At 63.9% G+C, this 13,801-nt stretch overlaps 2 protein-coding genes across 2 annotated transcripts; both read right to left on the minus strand.

The window, feature by feature from the left end:
- Positions 1–2,505: 2,505 nt before the first annotated feature.
- On the minus strand, positions 2,506–5,715 carry LCN10 (lipocalin 10). Its single transcript, XM_042963515.1, has 6 exons — positions 5,605–5,715; positions 4,808–4,947; positions 4,382–4,492; positions 4,062–4,171; positions 2,962–3,060; positions 2,506–2,587 (listed from the first exon to the last, which is right to left on the minus strand). The coding sequence occupies exons 1-6, from the start codon at positions 5,713–5,715 to the stop codon at positions 2,559–2,561; spliced, it is 600 nt and encodes a 199-aa protein (XP_042819449.1). The 3' UTR covers positions 2,506–2,558.
- A 36-nt stretch (positions 5,716–5,751) lies between these two features.
- LCN6 (lipocalin 6) lies at positions 5,752–12,063 on the minus strand. The gene is given in 9 exon segments (XM_042963516.1): positions 5,752–5,913; positions 7,218–7,417; positions 7,630–7,731; positions 7,984–7,995; positions 7,998–8,093; positions 8,379–8,421; positions 8,424–8,448; positions 11,602–11,741; positions 11,974–12,063. Coding segments are annotated over 9 exon segments (870 nt in total).
- Positions 12,064–13,801: the final 1,738 nt, after the last annotated feature.

Below are 13,801 nucleotides of genomic sequence, written 5' to 3' on the forward strand. Positions count from 1 at the left end.
GCCACGGTGCTCGCCCTCCTCCTCCGGGCTGCGTGGGCCCAAGTCCTCCTCTGCTCAGGGACCACCCTCTGTCCAAGCTCCACACGCTGGCACTTGGGGCAGGTCGTCTGGACCTTCTGGACTCGTGCTTCCTTGTCGGGAACGTGAGCAGAGGCCTCCCTCCCAGACTCGCCACAGGGGACACAGCCAGGAACATTCAGACCCTGCAAAGGAAGATGCCACGTGGGGGACCTATCGGGTCGTGCTCACTGGAGAGGTCACCGCGCTCAGCACACGGCAGGGACCTGAGATTGCTGGCTGATTTAGGCACGGAGGGAGGGAAGGAGGGAGGGAGTGAAACCACAGAAGCGGGGTCCACACCAGGTCAGGTCAGAGGTCCAGTCAGAGGGCGTCACAGCTTGGGCCCTGGAAGGGGGCACGGGACACGTCCGTCTGTCCCTCCAGCGCTGACCTTCCTCCACATGGGCCCTACTGACCTCCTGGATCATGTCTACCTCCTCCGCAAACAATGCTGAGTGTTCCCAGAAGGGGGACAGCGGGCAGGGGCCAAGGAGGGGCTTCCGGAATCCTGTGCCCTGGGGGACTCTGGGACAGCCTTCCAGGTGGCCCTTTATGTCCTCCAGGCACCAGGCCACGATTCCACCTCATGTCTCAGGGAATGTGCCAACCCATCTAGAAGGCCCGTTACGTCGCCATGTCACAGATGGGGACACCGAGGCTAATAGCACGGCCTGGGTCACTGGTAAGATGACCTGGGTCAGGAAGCCCATCTCTTGACTTTGGATTGTCTTACCCGCTGGCGTGCATCTTGGTGTCCTGGGGCTCGGGGTCCCTCCTCCTGGGGGATCTCACCACCCGCCGAAGGCCCCCCCACACTGATCTCAGGGGAGCAGAGCTGATCAATCTGCCTGGGGCTCCACATGGGACTGGGGAAGGGCCGACCGGGCTTCAGTGGGCTCTCCCAGTACTGGGCCAGCCGGTCCCCTGCAGGACGAGGACTTCTTGCTGGGGATCGGCTGGGGCCTCTGCTTCCTCACGTTGTCATCCGGGTTGCCGGTCCCCAGACCAGAAACCTGCCTGTCTGAAGGTGACCACTGCTGCCTCCCTTGGGTTTCACTTGCCCGAGTCCCTCCCCGGGACCCCCCCGCATCTCTGATGCCTGCTCCCATGGGGGGTCGCCACATCTTGGAGTGGGATGGGTCTGGCCTTCATCCTGGGGAACGCGCTGGCTTTGGAGTATTATTTGGCCCAGAGGCCTGTGAACCGCTCTGGCCCTGGGTCGTGAGGGATGCTCTCCCCTCTGTTGTGTGACCGTCCGGCCTTCTGCATCTCCCGGTTTCTGTTTGGGCCACAGGAGGACCGGCCGTGTCCCTGCTGGCGTCAGGCTGTGGTGTCACAGCACAAACAAGGGTCTCTGTCTCCGACATGTGCCCTCTTTTACTAACACAGCCTCTTGTATCCTCGTGACATCCCCTCCCCTCGCCGGTGGAAGGCCCTTGTGACCGGTTCTGAGGGAGAGAATATAACGATGGGTGTGGCTTCCAAGGTGGTTCATGAAAGTCTGTGGTTTCTCCGGGTTCCTTTTCTACCGGGTCCGTTCTCTGTCTCTGTGTCAGTGTGTGTCTGTGTGTGTGTCTCTCTCTGACGAATCAAGAGCAGATAATATGAGCTGCCCCAGGAGGCCCAGTGCCAAGAACCTGCAGAGGCTCCGGGCTGAGACACAGAAGTCCTGAGACCCCCCCAGTCCCGGCCGAATCCTGCCAAGAGCACGTGCCCGGTCGCGGTCTTGGAGGCGGACCCTGCCCCAGTCGAGCCTCCGCTGAGGCTGCAGCCCTGGCCTCCGGGGTGACCGTGGGGCTGAGGCTCCCAGCCGAGCCGAGCCGGGAGACTGGCACAGAAAGCGTGAGGCGGTCAAGGGCTCTTCCTACAGGCACCTCATTAGGGTAACATCTTTGTGAAGAGTCTAGAAGAATTATGGTGTGCGTGGTCCTTGTGCAGCTGTGCAGAAGGCATCTAGGACGCTCGAGGCCCTCTCCCTCGGAGGCGGATAGTCCCCAAATTCTAATAAGCTGTTGCCTGTTTTGCTCACTGCCCTCTCGCCAGCAGCGAGCACGTGCCTGGCGTGTCACGGGTGCTTATACGTGTTTCCCGAAGGAGTGAGCGGCTTCCTGGGGAAGTGTGGGGTGTCGGGGAGCCCGGGGAGCGGTGCGCAGACTCACTGCAGAGAAGACACGCGGCGAGGATTCCACTGGACCGGTCCGAGGTCTATTTCCCAGCAGACAGGAGGTGACAGCCCCTCTCGGCCGTGGAACCCGGAGGGCACGAGCTGACGGGCCAGGACTGGACTCTCCCTGCCGGCCAGCAGGTGCCCTCCTATCCCCAGCTCCTGAGGATCATCAAGGATCCCTCTTGGGCTAGAGCCACGGCCCTTGGACTTCACCCCATCAGCGGCCCGGGGTCACCAAACACCGCTCAGCGTGCGAACTCCCGGAATCGCGAAGAACGCTCCTGGGGTCTCGGAGGGCCACGAGCAGACCCCAAAGTAACGGTGGTGGCCCTCAGGGCAGGATGGTGTGCGCACAGGAGGCTGTGGAGGCAGAGGGGCACCGAGGGGGCGCTGCCCGGTGGGGGCCGGTCTGCCCACGAGCGTTCCCTTTCTCTCCCCGGTTTCTCGTGTGCTGGTGTGGGACACTGCCCGGGTCGTCCAGCCACGGCCACAGAGCCCAGACCAGACGGGCTGCCCGGTGCCCCCCGCCCACGCCCGTCGGCAGGACGAGCCTGGTGCTGATGCAGGACAGGGCCGCGGAAGGGGGGCACCTCCCACGGGGCTTGGAAGAGACCGCTGTCACCCTCCTCTCTCTGCCCCCGGTGAGCCGACCCTAACAGGGCGGACGGGGCCAGGCATGGTGCTGACCTGGACAGTGGGGGGGGGGGGGGGGAGGGCTCTCGACCACGTGTTACCGTCTTTCGGAAGAACGGTCACACCATCGGCGAGCTCCAAAGTCTCACATATGTCTACGAATCTTTTCATGCTCGGGAAGCTGGACGTGTTCCGTCTGCCTGCGGTCGGGAAGCACAGTCACGTCAGTTACCAGTTCTGGCCGCGTGGGCTGCACCCTGACCCCCACGGACACCGCCAGGCCCTCGCAGGACAGAGACGCGAGGGCGCTGCCACGGGAGGCGCAGCAGACAGGTGATGGGGAAATGTCCTTCTGTCCCCTCTGTGCCCCGAGGCGGGCCGGTGTCCCCAGCGAGGCCCTGGAGACCGGCTCGGGTAGCCCCGTCTGCTCACCCAACCCCTCTGGTTGCAGCCCTTCCCCCCCCCCGCCCTCCCCCCCCCCCCGTGCGTGCCCTGCATGCCCCGCGTGCCCCGTGCCTGGAGGGGTCCTTTCCCGACCCCACTCCCTTCCGTACCGCCCCCGCCCGGCACAGAACCTCTCCCCATCTGCCTTCCCTTCACCACCTCCACCTGCCCTGCCCCCAACTCCCCCCATGCTGCCTTCAGCGCCAGGGCCTGAGCCTCCCGTGGATGGCCAGCCCCGCGCCTGGCCTCTCCTCCTCCGGGCTCCCCCCTGCACTGGCCTCCCCCACTCACCCCTGCAGCAGCCACCTCAGAGACCTGCCCACGTGGTCTCCAGGCTCCACCCACCCACCTGCCCCCTGCCACCTGCCGCCAGCCTGCCCTGCAAGGGCTGCGACCCAAAGTATGGACTGCCCGTGTCCTCCCAGATTCATACACCAAAGCCCCAGTGCGACGGTGCGAGGGGTCGGGGCCTCCGGCGGTGCGCAGGGTTAGCTGGGGTCCTCGCGACAGGATCAGTGCCCTGGTAAGAAGAGGAAGGGACCGGAGCCCCCTCCCCAACACCTGACGCGGCGAGACGGCGGCCGCCTGCAGACCCCGGCCCTCCATCGGGTCCGCGCCCTGAGCCGTGAGGATCGGTGTCGGTCGCGGGCGCCCTGTCGCGGAGCCCGAGCTGCGGCAGAGGCCTCCCTCTGAGCCTGTGCCCCTGCGCCCCCCCCTTACCTGCCCCCGCACACCCCCTCCCCCAGATGTCACTCACTTAAGAACAGTAGCATCTTGGCGGTCCGGCCGGCGCGGCCCAGGCGCAGGTAGACCACGCCGAAGCTGTAGTCCGTGGACAGCACGTGGAAACCCTCCACCCCCTTCACTGGGCGGGAGAGAAGCAAGGCAGGGGCGTGCGGGAGGGGTCGAGAGCCCCCTGCTCCCCCCGGGGCCACGACCCGCCTGACCGCCCCGTGTGCCGGGCGCCCATCCCGCCCCCCCCCCCACGTTCCCCAGGACGGAGGGGCGGCCGGGGACGGCGCCGGCAGAGGCACCCTGTCCTGCGTCTGGGTGACGAAGCCGGGGGGGCACTGCCACCCCAGGCCTCCCTCTCCCGGCCCCGGGCTATCATACGCACGTGTGTTCCTGAACACCGCCTTCTTCCCATCTTTCCGAAGAATTAACGTGTATGCCTGGCACCCCTGTGACCTAGGGGGACAAGGCGGGACGCCCATTTCTGGAATTTTCCAATTTGGACCGGGACCGGTCCCACAGATTAAGGGAAACACTTCCAACACCCAGTGCCTGCTGAGTGACCCCGTGTAGCGTGGGGGCTTCTCCCAAAATCAGGCTCTTGAATTTTAGGGGCAGGAAGTGACGGGTTTCAGGGCTGTGGGGACCGTCACTCTAGGTTTTCCCGGTGATCCGGCTCCGGCACCCCCACCCGGACAGGATGATGCCCCAGGCTGCCGTGGCCAGGGCTCTGGGGACGCTGTGCTGGGCCCCCCGCCCTGCTCCACTCACCGGCTAAAGGCCAGGACCACCTTCAGCTGGCCCACTTTGTGAACCTTCACCGTGGATGCCCCCAGCTTCCTCCTGTGTCTGCCAGGCAAGAACCCCTGGCCATCGGAGGCAACAGCCAGAATGTACCAGAACCCTGAAAACTGTGCAGAGGTGCTGAGGAAGGCGCTCCTTCCCAGGCTCCCAGCCAGGCTCCCGGAACCCACCGGACAAGGGATGCCTCCCAGACACCCAGCCCGCATCCAACACCCACAGACCTGCACGGCCCCTGGTTAGGGGCCCTGGTGGGCAGACGCCAGACTGTCCGGGGGTGTGGGGGCTGGGCAGTGGGAACCGTGTGCTGTAACTTTCTTCCCGTGCGGGGCCTCCGGGGGGGCCCCATCCCTCTGATTTCCTGCCACGAGCCCACCGTCCCAGACACCGCCACAGCCCGCTCAGCCTGTGCCCACAGCCACCCCCGCTGGAGGGCTCCTCCTGCCAGCGATCTCCTCGTTCCAGAACACGTCCTGCTGATTCCACCTCTGCCCACCTAGCATCTCTGGGTGCACCTGCCTGGGGCCCTGCGCCCTACCCACCCCCCATGGCCGGCAGCTGCTCTGGGAGACGCCGGGGGGCAGTCCCACTGGGCTGGCAGGGGCTTGTGCCGGAGACTCCTGCCAGCCTCGGGGCACTGCCCAGGGCCCCGGGAAGGCCCTTGGAAGATTTTTAGGGAGCGATCTTCCAGCTGCCCACACTCGGACGACCCCTGGCCCCCACGGCCTGGGTGCCTGGCTCGGGGGACAGCAGGCCTACGGCTTTACCTTGTTCCAGTTGAGGCCGTGGGCCTCCCTGGGCGGCTGTTCCTGTGGCCGGGACCCCATGGCCAGCACAAGCGCCAGGACCAGCGTGGGCACCAGCCTCCCCGGTCCCATCTTCAGCCTCCTTCTTCGGCCACCAGGGCACTGAGTTTAAATCTCCCCACCCACGGACCCTGCCGTGGCCGTCCAACCAACACGGAGCCTTGAGCCGGCCTGGGGTGGGCCGATGGGGAGGCCGGGGGGCTGCGGGCCCTCTCCTGTCCCGGGCACAGAGGGCCGGCCCAGGTGCTCAGCCTGGTCGGTGCCGCCTGCCTGGGAGGCGTCAGACAAAGCCATCGTGTTCCCGAGGTCACTCCCCCCAGACCTCAGGTCACCACATGTCCCCTGGAGCCGTCCCTCCTCACAGTGGGAGCCCTGGGCCTCTCACACTAGCTCCCCACCCCTGGAAGAGAGACAACAGCCAGCTGGTGTCACTATGAGTCACTTCATAAGGTTATCTGCGTGTGAGAAGGAGGACCTGACCGCAGGGTCGCCCTGAGCAGGTGCTGACGGGGGGGTCTGCCCTGAGCGGGTGCTGACGGGGGGGTCTGCCCTGAGCGGGTGCTGACGGGGGGGTCTGCCCTGAGCGGGTGCTGACGGGGGGTCTGCCCTGAGCGGGTGCTGACGGGGGGTCTGCCCTGAGCGGGTGCTGACGGGGGGGTCTGCCCTGAGCGGGTGCTGACGGGGGGTCTGCCCTGAGCGGGTGCTGACGGGGGGGTCTGCCCTGAGCGGGTGCTGACGGGGGGTCTGCCCTGAGCAGGTGCTGACAGAGGGGGCAACCGGTGTGTGTGCACAGGCACATGGGGTGCGTGTGCGTGTGCATGCAGCTCTCTTGTATGTGCCCACCTGCCCCCTTCCTGGCGTGCACCCCACCTCGCCGTGAGGGATGGGCAGCCCCCACCCCAGCTCCTGCCAAGACTTCAGGCAGGGCCCCACCGGACCACAGGAGGACCCACAGGCCAGGCCTCTGCAATCCTGGGTCCCTGGCCTTGCCCCAGAGCCCTGCCCCGGACACCGAGGTGCCCCAGCCTGGCACCCCAGTGGGCACCAGTGCCCACCTCGTCGGCCCAGCACCCTGTCCGAACTCGAACCGCAGGCCTGCTCTCACTCAGGCAGACGACCCTCCCATCGGCCCGGGGCTGTGTGACCCCTCCCCGGGGAGCGGCTGCCCCCGGCCCAGCCCCCATTCCCCAGCCAAGACCCGTGTGCGCGGGTCCCCCCACCCAGAGGGACTCTGCCGAGGGACACAAGTGCAGGCCGGCCCTCTCGCCCCCGAGCTGGCTCTGTGCCGTGTGGTTCAGCCCTAGGTGTGCCCACCGCACCCTATCCTCTCCCTGCGCGGCCCGCGCCCCACGAGAGTGGCGCCCCGTCCATCTCTGTCCGCCCTCGACACCGAGCCCAGCCCAGCACACGAGTGAGAGGTAACTATAGCAGTTTGTGGAATCGCTTTATTTGGAAACGCAGCAAGATTCCCTGGGAGCACCTGCCCAGCACCCAGCACCCAGCACCCAGCACCCAGCACCCAGCACCCAGCACCTGGGTGGCTGAGCAGGTTGCCAGCGCCTGGCCGGCCTCGCCTGGACACGGTGGGCACTGTCCCCACTGGAGGCGAAGCATTCACTGAAAACCAGGAAGAGCACTGGAGGACCCCAGGTTCGAGGGGCGTCTGCCTCCACCCGGGTCCCCGGCCCCTCATGGCTGCAGAGCACTGGGGTGTAGGACGCGGGGTGATGCTCGGGAAGCCAGCTTACCCGGAAGGCCTTGTGCGCACAGGTGACTGGGGGGACAAGAGGAGCCGTGAGGTCGGGCCCACAGCCTCACCCGAGACGGGGCCTCCCCTGTCGGCCTGACTTCGGGCAGGGAGCAGGTGACTCCTTGAAGAACTCACCCCCCCTAGTCCTGCCTGACTCACTGAGGCCGGGAGGCTCCCCGAGACCAGCGGAAGTGAGCCGGTTCTTGGGCACGGGGGCGGCCCCGGGGGACACTCACGGTCCCGCTGCAGCGCGGCCTGCTGCTGGGACAGGAAGCCCAGGCCCCTGCTCCACCCGGTGAAGAGACGCACGGCCTCCTGGCTGGCCAGCTCCGTCCGACCTGCGGGGCAGGAGGGGACCCTCACACCTGTGCCCCCGCCCCAGCTGCCCTTCTTGCAGCAGGGGGAGTGCAGGGATGGGGCCCCAGGCAGAGAGGGCCATGGCGAGGCGCCGGGTCCCTGGGGGCACAGGGGCCAGCCCAGGCGGCGGGCCCCTCTCTCTAGCCCCGGACCCTGGGACGATGTGCTTCCCGCACAGCGTGGCTGCGGCCGGCAGGGAGTTTGTGGGCGGGCCCGGGGTCTCCTCCACTTACTGTATAGCTCCCGGTGCTGAAGGCCTCGTCCTTGAACTCCAGCTGGGTGAAGATGACGGCATGGTCCCTGAAGTCGGTGCCCAGCGCCCAGTAGTCTGACACGCCCAGGGCTGGGAGACACGAGAGGCCCCCAGGCAAGCTCAGAGCCCCAGAGCCCCGTGGTCCCCTGGTCCCCGGTGACGGATGGCCAGCTGGCGAGGGCCTGTCCCAGCTCATCCGGGGTCACACTCCCCCGGTCCTGTCCCCACGGGGGCGGAGGGCCACCCCCCTGCACACCACAGAGGGAGTCTGGGGGTGACCGATCCCCTCCCCTTCCCGCAGTGCTGGCCAGGCGAGCGAGCCCATCCCCACGCTGCCCCGCACCCCGTGGGACACCGCGGAGGCTGTCGCCTTACAGGGGTTCACAAACACCCATCCAGAGTTCTGTCTCCACAGCAACACCGTGCCCACATCACACCTCTCCGCCTGGAAAAGAGACCGTCCGTCCTCAGCTCAGGGTCCAGAGTCGGGACCACGGGACACAAGGGTCCTGCCGCCAGGGCCCGGCCTGCCGCCAGCGTGTCGCAGAGGGGATCCTGGCTTCCTCTGACGGCTCCCGTTACCCAGAAACCTCGCTCTCCAGTGAATCCAGCCTGGCTCGGGAATGAGCCACAAGAGAGCCAAATACAGATCAGCTCCCTCCCCAGGATGGTGGGGGCACAAAGGGCGCAAAATGAGCCTCAGACAGACGCTGGGCCCTCTGCAATTTTGGGTGAGGAGCCCCAGCATCACAAGGGACCAAGCAGTCCCTAAAGTGAACGGACACAACAGACAGGCAGTTGGTCTTGGGGCGGCCAGGGGGCTCAGGCGGTTAAGGGTCCACTCCAGATTTCAGCTCAGGTCACAATCTCATGGTTTGCGGGATCGAGCCCCGTGTCAGGCTCTGTGCTGACAGCGTGGGACCTGCTTGGGATTCTCTCTCTCTCTCTCTCTCTGATCCTCCCCACTCACAATTTCTCTCCCTCTCAAAATAAGTAAATAAACTTTAAAAAATTAAAATTAAAAAAATAAAACAAACAGAAACAACCCATCTCAATGTTATAAGAAAAATTACAAACTGGGAAATATATTTGCAACTAACTTTTACCACAGATGAGAGGCTAATATCCCGAACACTCAAGGGTTCTTACAAACCGGTAAAAACACACCTAACAGAAAAATATGCCAAAGATACGGACAGGCAGGGGCGCCTGGGTGACTCAGTTGGTTAAGTGTCCGACTCTTGATCTCGGCTCAGGTCTTGATCTCAGGGTTGTGAGTTTGAGCCCCGTGTTCGGGAGGAAGCACAAAAGGCACGTTGGCATGTCCCAGGATGCCCCTGGCCCTTGTCCTTACAGAAGACGCATAAAAGCTGACACAGGGCCATCTGCTGCCCATCAGATGGCAAAGAACAAAGAGTAAGGGAATGCCCGGGGCAGGCGCCAGTTCAGGGGACCGGCCACGCGTGATGTGGAGACACGGGGACTCCGAGAGATGTATCCTTCGGGTAGACCCCTGGGCCCACTCCCCAAAGTGTGTTTCCAATTGCAAAAGATTGGAGACCCCCGTCTGCCCAGCAGCAGGGCGCTGGCAGAAAGCCTGCTGGACCAATAGGCAGCTGTAAAACAGCAGAAACTTAACAGGAGCCCATGGGGGAGGGGAAGGAAAAAAACAAAGAGGTTAGAGTGGGAGAGGGCCAAAGCATAAGAGAATCTCAAAAACTGAGAGCAAACTGAGGGTTGATGGGGGGTGGGAGGGAGGGGAGGGTGGGTGAGGGGTATCGAGGAGGGCACCTGCTGGGATGAGCACTGGGTGTTGTATGGAAACCAATTTGACAATAAATTTCATGTATTTAAAAAAAAAAAAAAACAGAGCAGAGTGCCTCCGAAAATGTGACATGGAATCGCCGTGTGACCCCGCGGTCCCGCCGCTGCGCGTGCCCAGAACCAAAAGCAGGATCTGAAGGGAGACGTACACACCCACGTTCACGGCAGCGTGGTTTGCAAAACCAAGAGGCGGAAGCGGCCACGTGCTCCGGCCACACCAGGGAACGTCAGCCTCAAAAAGGAGGGGAATCGCGGCACCTGCTGCCACGTGGGCGAACCTGGAGGGCACCGTGCTGAGTGACGTCAGCCCGTCACAGGGGGACACGTCCTGTAGGAGTGGACGCTCGCCGGAGGCCCTGGAGGAGTCGGAGCCACGGACGCCGAGAGCGGGAGGGTGGGGCTGGGGGAGGGGAGGGTCCGTGTGTAACGGGACAGAGTCCAGTCTGGGAAGACGAACACGTTCTGGGGACAGACGGGGGGACGGCTGCACGACAGTGTGAGTGCGCCCGACGCCCCCGAACTGCGTCCTTGAAAGTGGTTACGACGGCCGTTTCTGTGCTGCATTTATCTTACCACAATTTTTAAAAATTCAGTAAAGACAGAAGAGAATAAAAGGTGAAATGTTCTAAAAGAGAGCAGAGGTGGGGCGCCTGGGTGGCTCGGTCGGTGAAGCGTCCGACTTCGGCCCAGGTCGTCATCTCGCGGTTCGTGGGCTCGAGCCCCGCGTCGGGCTCTGTGCTGACAGCTCGGAGCCTGGAGCCTGTTTCGGATTCTGTGTCTCCCTCTCTCTGCCCCTCCCCCATTCATGCTCTGTCTCTCCCTGTCTCTGTCTGTCTCAAAAATAAATAAACTTAAAAAAAATAAAAATTAAAAATTAAATAAAATAAAATAAAAGAGAGCAGAGGCTGTGTGGACGGATATGGAGAGGTTCCCGGCGTGCATGGCTCGGTGACACACGTGTGCTGGCGTGTGGCCGCCCGTGTCTGAGGAGCCGCCACGAATCACAAGCATGGGTCACCTGCAGGGAGGGGACGGGCTGGCTGGGCAGGTGGGAAGGACCCGCTCTGAGTGCCTTTGGGGACTCTGATTTCTGAGCCATGCAAATGCACTTCCTATCTGAAGGCCAACAGATGACTTCAGTTCAATTCAATGTAAGAGGACCCACTTGCAGTCCCGGTGGGGAGGGGGGCTCGGCACCATCCGTCTTTCCAAACCAGCGTCTGGCCGCAGTCCCCAGAGGTGCAGGTGACACAGCACCAGGGGGCGCTGCTAACCAGTCACACCAGAGAGCGGACACCGGAATGGCGACCCAGCCCCGCGGCCACCCCCGTGGCCCTTACGTCACCGGTGGCTTTTCACAGACCCTGAGGCTCTCCAGACGCCTAGTTTCTGGATTTGGATGTCTGATTCCGCCAGCCTCACCGGGACACAGCCAGCCACGCGGCTTCGTGGCCCACACCGTGGCGCATGTGACCGTGTGTGCTCACCCAACATAGCGGGGCCGCCATCGGACCCCAGACCTCCTCTGTCCTTGCTCGTCCCACGGCCAGGCCCGTCCCAGCGGGACCCAGGGCCCCACGGCTCCCAAAGGCAGAGGCGGGTGTGGGAGGAAGGATACCAGCGGCTCCGAGACACCACGCGCGAGCCCAGTTTAGGCGGCAGCTGAGGGGGGGGCTTTGTCCCGAGAGGCCCCTCGCATCCACCATGATCCCACCCAGAGGCCCGCCAGACCTGCTCTCCGGGGACACAGGCGCACAGCGCACAGCTCGCTCACCTGTGCCTGGAGGACAGCATTTTCAGACTGCTTTCGGCAGTAAGGGTCACCACGACACCCTCGATGTCCTTCGTGGCCTTCTCCACCGCAAAGCCCTTCTCACCGGAGGCCACGGCGAGAACGTACCAGGACCCCAGAAGCTGGTAGGAGAGGAGCAGGTGAGGGGGGCCGGGTCCCCCAGCCATTGACGCGTCCTCTTTATCTGGGAGTCCAGGGCCCTTGACTCAGGCTGACCCATCCCCCCGTAGCCGGTGCCGGTCTGGGCTGGCACCGGGAGGGTAACCCAGAGACTGTGGCCCCACAGGAGGGGCCTGGGCCCCTAGGACTGACGGGGCTCGAGGCCAGCACTGGCACCAACAGATGGGCCGTTACCTGACTCGGGTCCAGCCTTCCCAGACACACAGCCTGGGAGCAAGGCGCTGAGACTGACATCAGAAGAACAGTGAGCAGGACGCTCCCCATCTTCCGGAAGTCTGTGCACCAGCACACCTGCCGTGGGGCCCGGGGCCGCGCAGTCCCTCCGGCCCGTGTAAACCCGTTCAAACGTCTCTTCGTGGGTCACTGTGGGCGGCCACTGACCACCAAGACACCACGCTGGCCTGTCTCCTTGCAAGGTGGTGACATTTCTCGAGGGGGTGGCATTATTATTCAGTGGTGGCCCCTGTGCCCTGCCCCGATGCGCTGGAGAATGGGGAGTGGGCCCCGGGGAGCGTCAACACTGCCGTGCCGATCCCTGCTTCTGTCTGCTTCTGTTGGGCGGTTCCAGAATGGGCATCCTAACCCCCGTCAAACCACTGACACCACTGGGGATTCAACTCTCTCCCTTGCTCAGTCTGGGAAGGCCAGAGACCCTGGTCTTTGACCGTGGCTGGCAGCAGGCCAAAGTCAAGACCAAGGGAAGGCACAAACAGTTCTTCTAGAAGCTGCACTTCAGATCTTTTGTCTCAATCATTAAAAATAGGGAAGAAAAAAAAAAAAAAAAAGCTCCCACTCCCCCCTGGCCCACCCATTACTCTGCTCTCCTGGCCTTGGCCTCCTGCCCCCACACACAGTCAGCAGCCAGCCCGGAATGTCCCGTTCCTTCTGCCCCTCCGCTCCACCTGTCTGGACTCCCCCACTCTCCGGCCAGGCTTGGCCTGCTGCCCCCCACCTCTGTACTCCGTGACCCGGGCCAGGAGCTGCACGTCCCCCAAGTTTCCGTGAGAGTTCCCTGTGGGCCTGAGTTTCTCACCTCTGGGTCATCTGAGCCCCTACTTGGGAGCAGAGGGCAGAGGGCTTGGCAGGATCCGTCTGAGCCCCTGAAATCCAAGGGGAGGCGGCCGGCAGGATCCTTCCCCGGGGGTGGGGGTGGAATGGGCAGACTACATTTCCAATGGCTTTGCCAGTCGGCTTCCAAGGGTTCTAACAACACAAAAACAAGCGAGACGCGGAAGGTGAAAGAAAGATAAAGCCACGTGTCTCGCCAGGTCTAAGGACTGACCCCCGATGAGCCGCCACCCGGCCCTTGGTGAGCCCCGTGGGGAAGCTGGACACAGGTAAACCAGCCAGCCCCGGCACAAACGTGCAGCTAAGCTCCCACTGCCCCGGAGCCCGGGGAGCGTCGGGCCTCGAACGTGGATTAGGAGGGCCCCTGACTGCCAGCTTCCCCGACGCCTCGCAGCCGGAGATGACTCACAAGGACAAAAATATCACCCTACTCTTCAGAGTAATCCTATTTGCTGTTTTTTCACGTAGAGATTCCTGACAAAACATCCGGGGAGACTAAGGTGAACGGAGAGAAACACAGCAGAAGAAAGAGGTAACAGAAGCCCCACGACGCTTCCTGCATTGGGACCCCAGGCGGCCTCCCTCAGTGCCCCGGGGCTGGCATCACAAAACCGCACACCGGGCGGCTTACGCGCAACAGACACTGATTTCTCCCAGCTCTGGACGCCGGGTGTTCCGGTCAGCCGTGCCTGCAGGAAGGACAAGGGCGTCTCGGTGTCCTCACGGCGGGGGGACGTGGGGGGCTCCGGCTGCGCCGATTCCCCTCGTGGGCACGCCGCCCCCATGGCCTGTCACCTTCCAGACCCCACCTCCCAGCGCCATCATGTTGGGGGTCAGGATGCCAACAGGAACGCTGGGGGCCGACACACACATTGGAACCACACGGATTGTGAGAACGGCTACGAACACCTGGCTTAACAAGATAAGAGCCACA

This window comes from Panthera tigris, chromosome D4 (genome assembly GCF_018350195.1).
Source record: "Panthera tigris isolate Pti1 chromosome D4, P.tigris_Pti1_mat1.1, whole genome shotgun sequence".
Taxonomy (NCBI): Eukaryota; Metazoa; Chordata; class Mammalia; order Carnivora; family Felidae; genus Panthera; species Panthera tigris.